General features: G+C 37.5%; 1 protein-coding gene and 2 pseudogenes across 1 annotated transcript in view; 2 read left to right on the forward strand and 1 right to left on the reverse strand.

The window, feature by feature from the left end:
• The window catches only part of ANKRD31 (ankyrin repeat domain 31), a 175,817-nt gene extending 174,631 nt beyond the window's left edge, over positions 1–1,186 (forward strand). Inside the window, exon 22 of the mRNA XM_036747141.1 lies at positions 801–1,186. Within this exon, the coding sequence (XP_036603036.1) occupies positions 801–946 (146 nt within the window). The 3' untranslated portion in view covers positions 947–1,186. The remainder of the gene's footprint in view (positions 1–800) is intronic.
• A 10,878-nt stretch (positions 1,187–12,064) lies between these two features.
• Positions 12,065–16,039, reverse strand: LOC118839650 (annotated as a pseudogene).
• A 13-nt stretch (positions 16,040–16,052) lies between these two features.
• On the forward strand, positions 16,053–16,645 carry LOC118839658 (annotated as a pseudogene).
• Positions 16,646–18,614: the final 1,969 nt, after the last annotated feature.

Consider the following 18,614-nt stretch of genomic DNA (forward strand, 5'->3'; position numbering starts at 1 on the left):
ACACTGGAACAACCAGGCCTCCAGATTTGTACAACACTTCATAACAAAGACACAGGAAAATTTTCAGGCATCCTGATTATGTCCTGACTGCATAAACCTAACCATGATCTTCTGTGTCCAGGGTTGTGCTGGTAAATGTTTAACAACCAGCTTTCCAAGAAAAACCACAAAGAGTACATACAACACACTTGTAAGTTTACTCTTGGCAGCTAGGTGGCGCAATAGAGCGTGGGGCCTACAGTGAGGAAGACCTCCATTCAAATACAGCCTCAGACACTAGCTGTGTCACCTCAGTCAAGTCCCTTTACTGCCGTCTGCCTCAGTTTCCTCATCTGTAAAATGGGGATCAGAACAGCACTACCTTAACAAGGTTGTTGTGAAGACCAAATGAGATAATATTGGTGAAGCGTTTAGCCTAGTGCCTGGTACATAGTAGGCGCTCAATAGATACTAATTTTTCCTTCTTAATCTTCATTATTAATATTTAGGCAACCAACCCTGATTTGTAGCATTTGCTAATTTCCTCGGTGTAAAGCCTCTTAGCAATATTGCTGGGCCTCATAGCTGGAAGCCATGAGTGAGAGCTGAGAGGTGATAGAACTATTTCTGAATACTGTGTCTTTGTTCCATTTTGTCCCATGCATGCTGTGTAGGTAATGAAAGTGGGGTTAGGAAAAAAAAAATGTTTTGGTCACAAAATCTGATATGCTTGTCCTCAAACTGACCTGACTTTTAAGTGCTAATGATTTTTTTTAAGAATACCGTAGTCCTTAGTAATATTTTGTCAACTTTTCAAACAGGATCTTCCAGCGATTCAGTACAAAACCTCACACATTATCTTCAGCTAAATGAAATATTATTGATCAGCAACGAAGAACTTCTTCCATGCCATATAATGGACCAACACTGGAAATTCTACACGTCAAGCAAGGACCGGCCATTCTGAGATCTTGTATTACAGGGGCATGTCTTACTTTGTTTAAAGCCTTAGATTTTGTTTGCACTAAGAATCAAATTTAAACTTTATCTTGTGGGATCTGATGAGGATTATTTAAACTTAAAGTTTTGCTGTTAAAATTCCTGAGATTTGTGATATGTGCATATACTTAATGTTAGGACATGTTGAACTTTCTATTGTAATAAATTATACTTTTTTGCCACTGAAATAAAGGCATCTTGAAGGTGATTAAGTCAATTCTTGCATTTTGTTTTCCTTGTTCGTATAAACAAATATCATCTTGCCTCCCTCAACCTAGCTCCTACTTTAATCTCCCTTCATTTATGTTTTCTAAAATGAAAATTCTTATGTATGAGATAAATGGTATTTCTGGAGGGTCCAAGAGAACAGGACCTGTGAAGAGCCCTTTTTTTTATCCTTCCCTCTACCCAAATCCCAACAGATCTGCCTTTTTCCCTCCATCTATCCAGGCCAAGTCCCTATCTCCATTTTGATGGAAGAGAGTCCATAGTACTCCACTCTGAATCAGGCTCACTTCACCCTCCCCTACTTCCAAGTGTCATAGTTCAGGGGTGCTCAAATATCTCCCCCTTTATCCTCAGCTACGGGGAGGACATGGTCACATGCCATTTTGATGGGCAGGGAATCACCAACTACTTACTGACCATCCAGTAAGATAGAATACTGGTGGGCCTTACCATCTTGCCTACCACTGAACCCTCCAAAACCTCAGGCACTGCCATTTGCCCTGCTATCACATTCTAAGGACCAACAAGTTTTTCCATCTACCTTGCAATATTTATTGTTTCTCCATATGAGCTCCTTGAGAGTAGGAACTATCTGGATTTTCTATTTGTGTCCCCAGCACTTAGCACACTGCTTGGCGCAGATCAAGTGTTAAATAGTTTTTTTAAAAATTCAGCCATTCACTGAACAGAATTTATTACCCACCTTGACACATGGACAAATGTCAGATAATTATAATTTTTAACACTACTTTATTCTTTTTTAGTCTAGATCTATGATTTCATTACTCTCGTATATTTCAGAAACTTCCACCACTGAGGAAGATCACCTGCAAATTGTAATTTTGGAGAGTTGCCTAGGTGACCGAGAAGTTAAGTGACTTTCCTTGTGGTCACATGGTCAGTCTGCCTCAGAGTCAAGACTTAAACCTTGGTCTTCCTGACTCCAAGGCCAATCTTTTATCCACCATGCTATACTACCTCACTATCGTTTGATCCATATGTGTGAGAAAAATACAATCACATTTTTGAAAATTTCTATTTTAAAGAGACTTCAATCTTTGAAAAATTTTACTTTTAATTATCATAATTTGTATATTTATTGCTCTAAAGAATAGGGTAGAATAGAAAGCCCTCCCAACAATCATACTATAGTAAAACTAGCTCTAAAAAGCAGCTTCAGTCTGTGTTAAACTCACAAAACTCAAGAATCATCAGTATTTGCCTGGGACTAGGATCACAGTCTAGGGAGAGACAGGAACTCAGAAGCCATCTAATCCAATTGCTTTCATTATATTGTAATAATGTTATTATATTATAATTATTATATAATACTTTTATTATTATTATATAATACTATTAAATATATTTGTAAGGGCAAGCAAAGTAGAATTTTTTGCTGGATTGAGTTCTAGACAAAGACTTGTATTGAATTTCAGCCAATCAGATGCCGACTAGAACTGTATATAAAGAGAGCTGGTGTTGAGAGAAAGTAGACATTGAGAGAGCATCAAGAGGGTGAACCAGTGTTGGGAAGAAGAGAGTGAAGAGAAGAAACGAAGAAGAAGAATGAGCTTTGAGCATTGAGCTGAGAGGAAACCTTGAAGAGCTGGGAGGAAACCTCTGAAATCGAAGAGAAGACCTTTGATAGCAGAGACTTGATGAAGGAGCTTCTGAGCTATTAAAAGCAAATAGACCTGTAGGGCAGAAACCTGCCCATGGGAAGGAGGCTTAGCTTTTGAGAGCTGTTAAAGTGAACTGAACTGTTATGACAGAGCCTCTGGACTTTGAGATAGTAGTGCTGGTAGTATGTGTTGTTGCCCTGTTGAGCTTTGTTTTCCCAGAGGCAGAAGCTGCCTGGAGCCTGCTGTCGGGCAGGAGCAGGAAGAGATTGGAGTGGAGCAGTCCCCTTGACTGGAGACAGGGAGCAGGAGCAGAGAGCTGCCTGCGTGTGAATCCAGGTAAGAGTCGAGAGCGGTCAGCCCACAGAGGAAGAGCCGTGGGACTTGGAAGTCAACCTCAAGTCAAGATGAAAGAGGCCTTCACTCGGATGCTTGCTTAATTAAGAAGATTGTTCTTATTGTGACCTAGAGGTGGATGGTGTGGTATTTTCTGCTACCCCTTAAAGATGCATCATGCTAGGAAAGACCCTAGCCTGGGAGCCCCTGATTGTGTAAACAAGTATTTTAGGGAATTCTACTGAATGCAATGATATATGCTATGTTCAATATGATATACTGTTATTGTATGTATATATATATATATGATACGTTTTGCTTAAGAGTGTTGTTATGAATACTTTATTGAACAATGTTTAATTTATTGCTGAATAAATAGAAAGTTCATTATACTCTGCGATTAGACCCTTGAAATTATTCACAGCAGCAGTCCTCAAGTGTGCTGCCATGATTGGATTTCATTATTACATTCATGTCATGGTCATAGCTTTATAAGGAGATACTGGGGCAGTTCCTATTCTCTAGAGTTTAAGGGGCTGATTTTGTTTAAGCAGATAATAATAGCTAACATTTACAGAGAGCTTACTATGTAAGACACTATACTAAGCACAGTTCCTCAGTTATAATGCTTTGGGGGTTAAAATGAAGTATTACCTCCTATGTCCTGGGAAATGGGATCCCAGCTTTGGTACTGAATAGTGACTGTAGGCAAGTCACTTAACTTCTTAGGCCTCTGTTTCTTCATGTGTATATAAGAAGACTGAAATTTTTCACTAGTATCTGAGAAGGTATGAACTTGCTTTGGTAGAAAAATGGTTCACCTGCCTGTATCATTGAAATTATAGACCAAGCCACTGTCCCCTAAGACCATTCCAAGAGCCCGGGATGTCACAAACAATAAGTCATGATGGATTGATTATCAGTGGGGAGAATGTTAATTTGTAAATTAATTCCTTCATCTGAATTTCACATTTTAACATAGATTTTATATTTATGTTCAAACAAACAAAACAAAACAAACAAAAAACCCTAGACTTTAGGTATAGATGTCAAGCAACATGTTTAAAATACTGCGACTTGGTCAAACTAGCACTAACTCTTTTGTACTTTTATAATTGTATTGATTGTGTCTTATAAACTACAACCGGTCCCTAACAGTGGGGAAGACATTCTACCTAAGCGGAATAGCTTCTATTATTGTGACAAAACCCTTGACACTTACTGAATTTTATTAAGCAACCAGGGGTCCCATTACCCTCATTGTTAAAAAGGTCTTTACTTCTGACACCTGTCAGAAAACATGGATTCTAGAATTTGAAGGTCTGCCACAATGCCTCAGGTGGGAAAAATGTACTATCTTGTGGTCATATAATGGTTCCCTAATACATTGGTCTCTACCAGTATTTTCTTGAGGACCATTTATGAAATGGTCATGTACATCTACACTTGAATGCAAGAACATACTATATTGGCATTTGCCGTGAGATCAGCCAGGACCCCACACTGCCTTAGACACCTTTGATTCAAAAGACCACATTTCTCTAGAACTGCAGGTGACTTTCTTAAGGCAGTTTTCATGGCAATTTCTATATAATCTATATGTTTTTAAGTAGCCTTTGCAATCTATTTCCAGGTGGTTTTCAAGTTTAAATGGTTTTATTGCTACTTTGAAAGGTGTCATTTCTTATCTTTCTCCCCTTATTGCTTCTCACCTTCCCACTGTAACTGAACTAGCACCCCTGTCAAACTCTCAGCCCACAGCTGCAAAGAGTCTGCTGAACCAGATTACGACGTAATTGGGAAATGTTTAACAAAATAAATAAGAATACAATATAGATAATGCTAATTTATGGTTTTGTGGAATGTTCCACAAAATAGATAAAGGTACAATACAATATAGATCATGTTCATCTGTGGTTTTCTAAGTCACTATACGGCGCACAGGAATCTGTTTTTAGTTAAGTTTGACCTCACTAGAACTGTACAGCATGGAATGTTGAAGGTGTATAGCCAAATATGAAGGAAGGGACAACATTTGAAGAACACTGGCAACCTTCACTGGGCCACAGGCCCCCCTATTATACAGAAATGAAAATGTATAAAGTATTTTTGCAGCTATGGTTTCCATGCATGACTTAAGAGCATCCAGTGGTATGACTTCCTGCCTTGTGTCCTATGATCGTCTTCTTTGCTCATTGCATGTCTGAATGCTTGACAGTTAAATCCTACTGGCAGCATAGGTGCCTAGTAGGGTTAGCTCCTTCACCTGGTTGCGCTGAGAGAAAGAGGGAAGAAAGATCTTCTCCAGCATTCCTCAGCTTTTAAGCTATAATGTTTCACCCTCTTCTGCTGCAAATTATGTTCCTTTAATTACTTGCTTTAATCTTTTTTTTTAAGGTGGCCCTGTGCCCATTGGCTCTCTTCCCCTAACTCCTGATGGTTACCCCTTTCCCTTGAGGGTTTTGCTTATTAGTTCTTTTTTTCTCTCCTGTTTTTTTCTGGTTATATAATTCTTCCCTATATTTTTCCTTCTCAGTCAAGTAGATTCCCCCTTCTTCTCCTGCCTTTTGACTAGTCCTGTTTAGTAATTAAAAAAAAATTTGCACCCCTTTCCAAGAAAGATTTCTCTTACTCTCTTCATTATCCATTCTCTCTTTTTGTCTACTTTAGATCCTCATTCTCTGATTCATGACCTCTATAATTATCAGGTCTCTCTTTTCTCTGTATTCCTCATACAATCAAAGCTTCCAAGGTATCCATCCTAGGGTATCCCCAGTATGTGTTCTGCCACTGCCTTGTAGAGCTTCTCCCTTTGATTCCCTTTTTCCATTGTATCTCACTCCCAGAAAAGTTCCAATTATTGCAAGTGTCAGAGGGATACTACCTCACAGTGGAGCGCTGCCCCTTCCCTTGATTATACAGCCCACCACTGATCTGTACCTTCCTTTGGTTACCTTCCCCCCAACTCCCATATTTGCCCCATGTTTTCCCACTCAATAGGTTCCACTTTTCCCCAGGGGTTCCAACTCTTCCCCTTCCCAACGTAGGACCAGTAGACTTTTCAAGCACCAAATCCCTCAGACCACACCCAATGTAAGGTCCCCATCAATTCACAGACCATCTTTCTTCACCCATAGGAGCATTCATCAGTGAAACCCCTTCCTACCACCAAAGTAAGGCCTCCTTCCTTTCCTTCCTCTTTTTTAATCTTCCATCACTCTTCCTCACTCCCACCCCATAGGCTCTTTTCTTTCTAAGACCGCAGAAATCACCTTGCCTTCATTGTTAGATCTTGCTTTGACCCCAGCACATCACACTCTATCCCCATTCTTCCTTCCCTCCTTCATTTATCCTCCTATGTTGTCATGTAGTTCCATGGGGGATTAATTCATCTGTAGACAGCCACCTACAGGTGGCTCAGTGGATAGAGCACTGGGCAATTCACTTAACCCTGTTTGCCTCTGTAGAATGAGAGAGAGAAAGAAATGGCAAACAACTCCAGTATCTTTGCCAAGAAAACCCCAAATGGGGTCACAAAGAGTTGGACACAACTGAAATGATTGAACAGCAAGAAGGCAGGCTCTTGCCACCTATAAAGCCCGCTGTCTACCTCTTCACTGTTACCTATACCACATTTCCAACTTCATTCAGTCTCCTGGTGTCTATTTAGAAAGAAGTCTTTTATTGATCTCTTTCCTGTCACTCCATTGTTATTGCCGTACTTGTCTGTTGCATTTATTCATTCCTCCTGTGGCTTGGCTGTTCAAGAAGCAAATGATCGCTTCAGTTCTAGTTTTCTTCCTAAAAATGTTTCAAATGTTTCTTTATTCTTGAATGTCCATTTTTTTATATATGGTTAAGTTCAAATTTGCAGAATAAGTCACCTTGGGCTAAATTCTGAGCTCCATGGTTCTTTGGAACACATTATTTCATTCCCTCCTATATTTATTTGAATGTTTTTTCCTTTGTATTTGAAGGTCTTTCTCTCAATTGCTTACAGAACTTGTTGTATCTGAATTGAATTATTAAATTTAATCACTATGTATCTTGGAATTTATAGCCTTGGGTTTTCTCTTGGAGGCAATCTGTGAATTCTTTCAATTGGTATTTCATTTCTATGTTCAGAAGTTCTCTTTTATTATTTCCTTGTTATGGCATCAAGGCTTTTTGTCCTGCCACATTCTTCTGGGAGACTTATGATCCTTGGGTTGTCTCTATGCATTCTGTCTTTGAGTTCCATATTGTTGCTTGCATAGTGAGCATATTTTCTTTTAATGTCGTTTTTTGCTTTTCTTCTTATAGACCAGTGGTGGGGAACCTGTGGCCTTGAGGCCACATGTGGCCCACTAGGTCCTCAAGTGAGGCCCTTTGACTGATTCTGTCTACTTATTAAGGCATAGAGAAGTTATAGTCTGTACTGGTGGAGAAAATGTCACACCTATGAAATCACAGTTCCTTTTAAAGTATTCAAGTATAGTTGAGCTAGAGAATGTATCTTCAGAATCTAAATAAGGGACATTTTCTGACCCTGCTATACCCTTTTCTGCCATGCTCCAGGCTATTTTCTCTTTGGGTGTGGGCTGCCTGGGTGAGCTATCATTGGCAAGAAGAAGAATCTTCTTGATATGAATCATCAAAGGAGAATTAGAAAGAACAGTCAGGTAGATAGGAGAATCAGAGGATCATAGACTAGGCCTTTGGGGACCTCAAAAAGGACGTCAAAGGTTATTAGTTCAAGTTTGTTCGTCTTACAAATAAAAAAACTGGAGTCCAAAGACGTTAAATGACTTGCCCACAGTCTCTCACAAATGAATAAACATCAAGAGAGGTGTAGGGTTTGAACCCAGCTCCTCTGGCTCCAGAGCCAGAGCTCTTTCCACTATACATCACTGCCTTCAGTGAAAAAAAGATCAATTTCAAAAGAATGAAGCAATGATATATATGATAGAAAGACAGGAGATTGTGATCCAAAATGAGAATTTCAGAGTTCAGGACCTTGCAAGTGGAACAGCTCTGGGGGATGGGGAGATCTTAGATGTGACCATTCCTCTGGCTTGCTGAAGTAGAGTAGAAATGGAAGTTATTGGAGTTGAGGAGGTTCATGTACTGGGAAGTCATAGTATTATCATCACCAAAACTTTGAAATCACCAGTGGGTGTTTGGATAGAGAGGAAAAACTAAGTCAAGTGCTGAAGTTTCTGGAGGGCTGCAGGATGATGTGAATATCCAGGAGAGAAGAAGTTTATGACAGCCATGAGGATGAGGACAGGATGATACATGGGATAGTATAAACTTTTATGGAGGAGAAATTGCTGAGAGGCAGTGGCAAAGCAATGGTTGCAAGTGACAGTGAGAAGAACCAAGGAATATGTGGTCTCTTCCTCCTCCTGACCCTGTGAGTCAGTGTATGAGGGAAGGAGCAATGGAGATGGCAAGGGATGTAGTGTCTTTGGGGACAAAGTAGGTCTCAGAGCCAGGAGGTTAAAGAATTATAAAAGGAAGTGGCTGAGGATTATGAGGAGTTTGTTAACTGATACTTTCATCTATATGACCCTGGGCAAGTCACTTAACTTCCCTGGACCTCAGTTTCCTCATCTGTAAAATAAAAGGGTTGGACTAAATGTCCTCTAATATCCTTTACAGTTGTACATCTATGATCCTATGGGGTTTCAAAGGGCAAAGTGGCTGGGGTGGACAGAGAAGGATGGGGTTGGGAAGGGGAGAGGGGAGGTAAGGGAGGGGAACAGAAGGGGAGCACTAAAGTACATTGGGTTTGGAGTACAGAGTGAGGTAGCAGGGGAAAGGTGTGTTGTCTCCTAGGCAAGTATAGGTGACTGAATGACAGAGATCAGAGGAGTAAAGAGTAGGACCTTACTAACCCTAAGATATGAGAGTACCAAGGAAGCAGAAGCCTATGGAATAAATCAGACCTGAGATCAGTGATGGAGCTTGCTCATATCCTATTTCCCAGATAAAGTTCCCACTGATTTGAAAAGTAGCTGGGAGGAGTCAGAGGTATAGCAGTGGGAGGAGACTGGTAGATTCATAGATCATAAGGTCTTTGCATTTAGATCTAGAAAGGGTCTTAGAGATCACCTAATCTAACTTGTTTATATGTAGCAGCTGTGTTACCTACTCACACATGTGGAAGATCCAGAATAGCATTGTAAGGTTCAAGGAATTCTAAGGGACCACATTTACTTGAAATGATAGCTCATGAGCCCCCATCAATGTGTCTACTTTTTTTCTAGTCAGCCAGAAGATACAATTAGTTCAAAGCAAAGGCATTCAATGACATAGTTTGGTAAGAAGTTCTGCATTAGAATATTGCCCCTATGTACAAACATATAAATCATTAAGATATCATAATTGAGTGGGCCATACATAAGGAATATATATGAACAGTCAATTTATTCTCCTGAGACTTCAGAATGATCACACTGCTTATTGGTACTGCTCTTCATTGGGTCTGTTGCTCCAAAGGACTCACTGAGCTGGTTCCTAATTTACTACAGTATGATAACTAAAATCTGCCCTGATAAGAGCAAACGTGGTAGCTCTTTAAGTCATAGCCACCACACCCAACTAAAAGAATTCAGACAGAATATTCACAGGCTAAGATTGGGGCTTTTATTTTTTTAATACCTAGATCAAAGCCTCCTGATACAGACAGATAATGCTCGGGCGTACTGTGTCTATTACATTCCCCTAAGCTACAAGTCTAGGTAATTTGTACAAAAAAAGGATATGTTATTCTGACAAGACCTGTTCTTCAGTGATTACTGCTTCCCTTTCTAAATGCTCATAAACCATTCTTTTAATAGTTGTAGCATTTTGCTGGAAGTACAGGTCAAACTCACTGGTCAAGGGTTTACAAATTTTACTTTTTTCTCTTTTTGGAAAACTGGTTAAATACTTGCCCTTCTCCAGTACTTCTGTACCTCTCCTATTCTCAAGATCTTTCAAAGATTACTGACGGTAACTCAGAAAAAAACTTCTGACTGTTTTTCCTATACCCTAGGATGTGGAGGGTCCATACCTGGTGATTTGGACTCATTGAAGTGAATTTGGTGGTTTTTTGTGTGTACCTCCTCACATCATCAGTTTCAACTTCTTGTTTAAGTCAATTTTGTCCTGTTCTTCCCAAGTCAAAGAAGTTCTCCTGAGAGACTCTTCTAATGTCTTTAAGAGTACCCCTCTTCTCCAGAGGCCAGGCCAGGGACCAAAAAAAGCCAGTTTCAGAAAGAATGGAGGAACCCAAAAGATTCTGAATGATAAAAGTAAGTGATCACTCAGAGTCTCCCAGCAGCAGTGTCCGAAGAGGCCACCGTCACCTTCTGAGAGAAACAGACCCAATCCAAACCGAGGTTCTGATACAACAGAGAGCAGACAGCAAGGGGTCGGGCTAAGCAGAACAGTCTTCTGAAGATAGAGAATTGGTAGTAAGCATATCTTCAGCAAGGACATCATAAAAAAAATCAATAGAGTGATTGATTGAGAAAGACAAAAGCCAACTGAAGGGAAGAAATGAGCCAGCATTACAAGAAATGTTTCCTGTTTTCATTTAGAGAATGAAATATAGAGTACTTCGCTAATCCTTCAAGTTCTTTTGATGTTGTATCTGAAGCATAACACTCAACAATAAGTCAGCAAGAAAGCATTCTTTTAAAAATACTGACTTTATATTGCAAATTTAACACTGTCCTGACAAATTTGCATACTGTGCCTATATCAAATATGTATACAGTTTCTTCATTCAATAAATCAATTGCCAAATTAACAGGGATTTGTGAATATAATTGTGGAGAAGGATTTCTCCAACATAATTCAATGAATCAACATTAGCCAAGCAAAATTAGTAGCGTCTGCTGTGAGTGAGGATGTGGAAAGTCTCCTACTAGACCTGAACATTACAACTGTTTTCTATATAACAAGACTCTACTAGTATTATATTCCCAAAGTATATTTCTTTTCTAACACTAAATATGTAAAAATAAACAACCTACAAAAAGTAAACTCAATTTTTTGCAATTATGCCAAAGTATAATTTAAACAGCAACCTTAAAACATGTAGTTGGAAATACAAAAACTAGTCATTTACTGCCTCTAATCTACTTTTTCAACATGTTAACACCTCCATCACAACCTGAATGTAACAGAAGTTAGCATTTGTGCAGTTTTTGTATTTATTTTATATTCAACAAATTGCAAGTATGTATCTCAGTATGAAAGTACTTTGCAACAAAAGAAAATGAGTTATAATTGCCTAGACAAAATGAAGATAGCACAAAAATCTCTGCTAAGACAGAAATGTAGCAATTCCAAGGATCTCCCGCATAGTTCTGAAGAACATCTAGAGAATAAATGAAAATGTCAAATAGGTAAGCAAATAAATTAGAATTCTTTTTCTTTTCTTTTTTGATTGTATTTATTTTCTCTATCAATCTGTACAGTAAAAGAAAAATAAGTCACATCTGGGTATTGGTATTTTTATTAACACTTCTTATTGAAACATTATCACTATGAAAATGTCTTTAAACAATCTGTGTAATGCAGTGTCTCTCTCCCAATTAGAGTAAATGAGAAAAAAAATCCACATCCGAAATTTGACATTATGAATTTAAACCTTATGCACATTATTATAGTCCAAATGACAGCTATATATAATCTAAATCATTATCATCATCTGTATACTTTATAGGCTTTTCTTTTGCTATTTGCTTTTCTTTTGCCTGACTTCATCCCTGAAATTGTAAGTGGAAAAATTTGGGTCTTCATTACACATTTTTCTGTAGACGTCACAGAGGTTCTTGAAATGCAAGATGGTAAGCTGGGCTGGCCTTAAAGTAGGGTCCATATCAGCCAACATTAACATTTTTTTTCAGTGTTTTTGAGCATTCAGCTTATTTCCTTCTGAACCGAAAAGTACTCTGAACAACTTTTTCCACAAGCTTAAACGGCTGGTTTATCCATGGCTGCACCAGGGCAGTGAAATGAACCACTCCCACATCCACCTGTGGTTTGGAAACAAAATCTCGGCCTGGAATCATAAAAAGAATGCTGAGTCTTACAGAGATACTGGGCCATGATGGAAAGTTGACTTCGTTGTTTATTTCCTGTACTGGCAATCAGCCTCTCAGCTACTTCCTTTTGAAAGATCAAGGTCATCTATGTTCTGCCATAAACAAAAGTCCATGTCTTTTGGAAATATGTTCAAGTCACTTAAAAATCAGTGGAGTAGACACACAGAAAGTCAGATTTCCAATAATGTACACACTCGTAGGATCATCTTCCCACATTCTTTGAAGGTGTTCTGAAAAAGCTTTTTCTACTTTAAACATCAACACATCCCCCATGGACAGTTCTCAGTTTTCCAGGTGCTACATCAGATAGCATCTGTAACTTGGGAATAAACAGTGTCTTTTTCAACCACAAGATCAGCCACTTGAGCATTAAGAATGGACCTACCTCGTACACCTGAGCATTTTTCAGACTGCCAGTCTTTTGTACAATCTTATCTGTCAGCCTCAAATCCAGGAGGATGTTCTGGGACAGCTGTTTCTGGGCTCAGAGTCTGAGAAGTTCAACGATCTCCCCAATCATGGGCAAAGGCAGGAGACAGAAAGCAGTTAGCTTTGCTTGGACACCCAAGAGTCCAGTGCAGGATACTCCTCAGATGGGCCTGGGCAAAGGGCCACTAAATTAAAATTCTTAACAAACTCTCAAATCAAACTAGAAATTAGAGACATTAGGAAAAAAAGAAACTATCTCAGTGGATTCCCTGAAAAATAAAATAGCAGAATTGAGAAGGAAAAATAGTAGAACATAACCACAAAATAACAATGAAAAAATATGAGAACTCTACAGAACAAGAATAATGAATCTGAAGAGAGTATATAAAAAGATAGTCTAAGTAGGGGTGGGGAGCCTGTGGCCTCAAGGCCACGTCTGACCCTCTTGGTCCTTTGCAGCCCTTTGACTGAATCCCATGTGGCCTTGAGACTGCAGGTTCCCTACCCTTGGTCTAAAGCATAGGTTCCCAAAGTGGGCAATACTATTCCCTGGGGGTCAGTGGGCAATACTATCCCCTGGGGGTCAGTGGAACTATGGTGGAGGGTAGGGGTGGAAGGGGGACAGTAGTAGTTTGAAATGATGCAATTTTTTTAACTGTTAAAGAGTTAAAGAAAGTACATTTCCAGGGGAGGCCCCCACCCCCACGCCGGGTAATTTTTTTAAGGGAGTGGTAGGCCACCTCTGGTCTAAAGACTACAAGTCTTCCAGAAAAACATCATGAAAAATAAAAACCGACTACCACATGCCAATCACACCCAAAAAATTGCTCAGAAATATCAGAAGGACAGGGTAAAGTTAAGAGTCGGATAATGCATAGGACACCAACAGAAATAAAATACAATTTTAAATCACCACACAACATTTAGTTAAATTTCACAACTACAGCAACAGAAAAACAAATCTTGCAGACTGAAAGGAAAAAATTCTTCAAGTTCCAAGAAGAAAAAATCAGAATAACACAGGATTGTTCTGTGGTTACAAGAAAGCAAAAGGAAAATTGTTATAGGATATTCTAAAGAACAAGAAAATAGTCTACTATCCCAAAATAACATCCTTCTGCCTAAACATCAAAGAAAAAAACTGGTTAGTAAAAGGGAAGAATTTGAATCATAACTTCAAAAGAACCCAAAAGTAAATAGAGTATTCAACTTGTAAAATGAATAAACAGCAGGAAGTTAAATACTTTCAGATAACAATGGAAGAATAATGAATGAAATATTTATTTTCATGTAGCTAGGGATAGGTAATGTAGAGCCAGAATTAGCATGTTTCTGAAGTTGTTTGATTTTCTTTTTAAAAAAATCTCACATATTTAGTGACAGAGATATGGCAAATAGTATCAGTGTACTAAAGAGTTGAAAGAATAAAAGTGTGATGGAAAAAATAAGATGGAAAGAAGGTAAATGAAATGAATAATTATTTCAGTGGGTAAAACTTCATCCTTTCATTAATGAATTTTTAAAATGTAATTGGGAAATATTTAATGAAATAAATAAAAATATTTTTAAAAGGTGATCAAGTACCTCTCACAATTATGACTAAGAATTCTTCATCAATATTAAATTTAAAAGTTTTTGCACAAACAAAACCAATGCAATCAAGATTAGAAGGAAAACAAAGCTGGGAGGAAATTTTACAGCATGTGTGTCTGATAAAGGAATCTCATTTCTCAAATATATAGAGAACTGAATCAAATTTGTAAGAATACAAGTCATTCCCCAATTGATAAATGGTCAAAAGATATGAACAGCAGTTTTCAGATGAAGAAATCAAAGCTATCTATAGTCATATGGAAAAATGCTCTAAATCGCAATCGGTTAGAGAAATGCAAATTAAAACAACTCTGAGGTACCACCTCGCACCTATCAGATTGGCTAATATAACAGAAAATGAAAATGATAAATGTTGGAGGGGATGTGGAAAAATTGGGACACTAACACATTGTTGATAAAGTTGTAAATTGATCCAACCATTCTGGAGAACAATTTGGAACTATGCCGAAGCAGTATCAAACTATGGATATTCTTTGATCCAACAACACCACTACTCGGTCTATATTCCAGAGATTTTTTAAAAAGTAAAGAAAAAGCACCTATTTATACAAAAATATTTATAGCAGCTCTTTTTGTGATGGCAAAGAACTGGAAATTGAGGAGATAGCCACCAGTTGGAGAATGGAATGGCTAAACAAGTTGTGGTATATAATTGTAATGGAATACTATTGTGCTATAAGAAATGATGAGCAGGATGATTTCAGAAAAATCTGGAAAGACTTAACATGAACTGATGCAAAGTGAAGTGAGCAGAACCAGGAGAACATTGTACACAGTAACAGCAGTATTGTACAATAATCAACTGTAAGGACTAATATGTCCCAAAGGACACATGATGAAAAATGCTATCCACCTCCAAAGAAAGAGCTGATGGGGTCTTAATGCTGATGAAAGCATACTATTTTTCACTTTATTTTTTTGGGAGGGGGATTTTTGTCTGTGTCTTCCTTTTCAACATGGTTAATATGGAAATATCTTTTTCATAACTGCACTGCTTGCATTCTTTATGAAGGAGGATGAAAGGGAAAAAAGGAAAGAATTTAGAACTCAAAATTTAAAAAAATGAATGTTAAAAATTGTTTTCACATGTAATTGGGGGAAATAAAATATTAAATAAAAATACAATTGGGGGAAATATAATATTATTTTTAAAAAGAATTCTTAATAAGGGATAGAAAGGATCAGAAAATTTAGAAGCTTTTGTACAAATAAAGTCAAAATAGAATTAGAAGATAATTAGAAGAGAAATTGGTGAAGTGAGAAAATATCAGAACAGTTGAATACCCCAAACATATGGAGAGCTGACCTAAAAAGTACCATGAGCACACCAGCCTGTTCTTCTGATACTTTTTGGTTCACTTATGAATGTGAAATGGAGGTGATGAATAGATTTAAGGGATTAGATCTGGTAGAGTGTCTGAAGAACTACGGACAGAGGTTCACAATATTGTACAGAAGACAGCAACAAAAAACATTCCAAGGATTTTATATTAAAACTTAATTCACTTATTGGACTACATGGCCTCTGAAATCCATTCCAGCTCTGGGATTCCACAATTCTATATCTGCCTAACCAGGAGTCTGATAATGCCATTATTTGGACAGCTACGGTTCTCACCATAAATGTCTAAACTGGCATTCTGATTTACAAATCAGTCTCTTGTGAATGTGGTCCCTAAAGCTTGATTACAAATCAGCTTTCTGAGTTTGCCGAGTTGATGACCACACATTGTTACCTGGAGATGACTTCATCAGGTTGCTGTCAATGGGGAAAAGTCCCATTGATAAAGCCAGCCAACCTCCCTCAGCTCCTCAGATCTCTACATTTAGCACTTCAGATTCAGTTCGGATGAAGCACAGAGAAATGTTTGCTGCAGCCCTCGGAACAGGAGATGACTACATTGCTATTGGAGCTGATGAAGAAGAGCTGGGATCTCAGAGTGAGGAAGCTATATATCAGTTACAGAACACAGACATGAAAAATAAAAATAGGGTATGAAGTAGAATAGCAAATCTCAAGGATGCAAAGAATCCAAATTTAAGGAAAAATACACTGTGTGGGAACATACCTCCAGATTTGTTTGCTAGAATGACGGCAGAGGAAATGGCTAGTGATGAACTTAAGGAGATACGCAAAAATCTGACCACGGGAGCAATTAAAGAACATCAAATGGCTAAAATAGGTGGGACCCAAACTGACCTGTTGACATGTGGCAAATGTAAAAAGAAGAACTGTACCTATACCCAGGTTCAAAGCCGAAGTGCTGATGAACCTATGACAACATTTGTTGTCTGTAACGAATGTGGAAATAGATGGAAGTTTTGTTAAAAGAAGGAATTGGGAAAGATACCTGGACACTTATGAAACAGGATTTTGTTACTGGCTTTAAAAACTAGGCCAAGAATCTAGTTTCCCTGCAAATGAGATTTTTAAAACAGCATACATCCTTTGGGTTAGTTTTTTTGTTTTTGACACAACCATCCCTTTCTTAAAAGCCTTCTTATATTTAGTCAGTGGTGAGATTAGATTAGTCAATTGTATGGTGTATGTTTAAAACTATTTTTTTCATTTTTATAAGTAAGTCAACATTAAACTTTTATCAATTTAAATTTTTGCTAACTTGTTTTTCATAACAAATGGAAAATGTACTTTAACATTTTTACACTCTGAGACATACAACAACAGATTCTTTTACTTCTCTTCTTTATTAATGTGAAAGTGGAATTTGCATTTGTTTCCATGTTGGCATGTTCCTACTTGTATTAAGGGAGAAGAAAGATTAGTGTAATTTTAGGTAAACCAAGTGTTGTGTGGTAATGAAATAATACTTAGACAACTTATATAGTTTTTAAATATCATATTTCAATTTACATCTCATTTTGATCATAATGATTGTTAATGAGCCTTATGTTAATGAGCAAAATGATTAGATACCATTTTGCATCTGTGACTACTAGCTGTGACCAATATCATTTGTTGTACTTCTTAAGTCTGTAAATTACTTGCTCTTACTAGATCTTACTTTCGGAAAATTTATTTTAAATAAGTAGTTTGCTAAAACAAATCAATTGTTCTTTGTTTTTTATTTACTTGTTTGACATCAGATTTTTAGATTTTGCTGATGAGCGAGCTCATTGTTTGGTAGATTTTCAACTGTAGTTTAGACCAGTTCTTCACTGAAAGACAGGTTGAAGGAAATGATGTTAAACTTCACCAGTTACTGTAGTTTTCCTAAATCGTTGATGGATTTTATTTTGATGTGTAGAACAATATAATAATGATGATGATGATAGTCAGTGACAAAGCTTGAGAAGCCAGTTTACAACATTAAAGCTATGTTCTTTCCACATGTAGGTTGATAAAAAAAATTTTTTCCTGAAGTCCGTTTTCTGATTATATATTTTAAAACCACTAAATGCTGTTTAGTAAAACTGGGATACTCTTGTTTGAACTTTTCCTCAATGGCAATGCTTCTACCTCCCCCCACCCATCTTCAAATGCTAAACAGACAACATTAAATAATTTTGGAACAGCTTTGTCATGTTCTTTGTGCCATTTTATATCTACTCTGTCCCCCACAAAACGTGCATATAGTATAGATAATTTACTATAATGTGGAAAACTATCTAAAATAACATATTGGTTAATATCTGTATTTAAAAAATTGACCTATACATTCCCAAAATGGCAGACAGAGTCTATTGAAGTGAAGAGAAATGTTTGACATGATTTTAAAAAAGGAAATTTGAAAAAAGTTGAAAACATTAAGTTAATAGAAATCTCTGTAACTTAAAAAGTGTTAGATTTTTAAAATACTCAATAAAGGTCTTTTTATGAACTTAAAAAAATATTTAGGGGGCAGCTAGGTGGCACAGTGAGTAGAGCATGGCCCTGGAGTCAAGAGGACCTGAGTTCAAATGTGGCCTCAGACACTCGACACACTGTGTGACCTTGGGCAAGTCACTTAACCCCAATTGCCCTGCCTTCACCCCTCAAAAAAATATTTAAACTGTAGGTCTTTTATTGTAATAATTATGTATGTGGCATTACAGAAATCATACATCCCAATTTTATGATACAGTGGAGCTTTATGATTTCTATATTTAATTTACAAATTAAAAATTTTAAACTTCATTTTCTGTTTTAGACTACTCTTAACTCTTCTTAGCAATACAAGGTTCTAAGACAGCTCCAAAAGACTCATGATAGTAAAAGCTATCCACATCCAGAGAAAGAATTATGGAGTCTGAATTCAGATTGAGGCAAACTCTTTTTTTCTTCTTCTTTTTTGATTTTGTTTCTTCTTTCTCATGGTTCATTCCATTG

Source organism: Trichosurus vulpecula, chromosome 1 (genome assembly GCF_011100635.1).
Source record: "Trichosurus vulpecula isolate mTriVul1 chromosome 1, mTriVul1.pri, whole genome shotgun sequence".
Lineage (NCBI taxonomy): Eukaryota > Metazoa > Chordata > Mammalia > Diprotodontia > Phalangeridae > Trichosurus > Trichosurus vulpecula.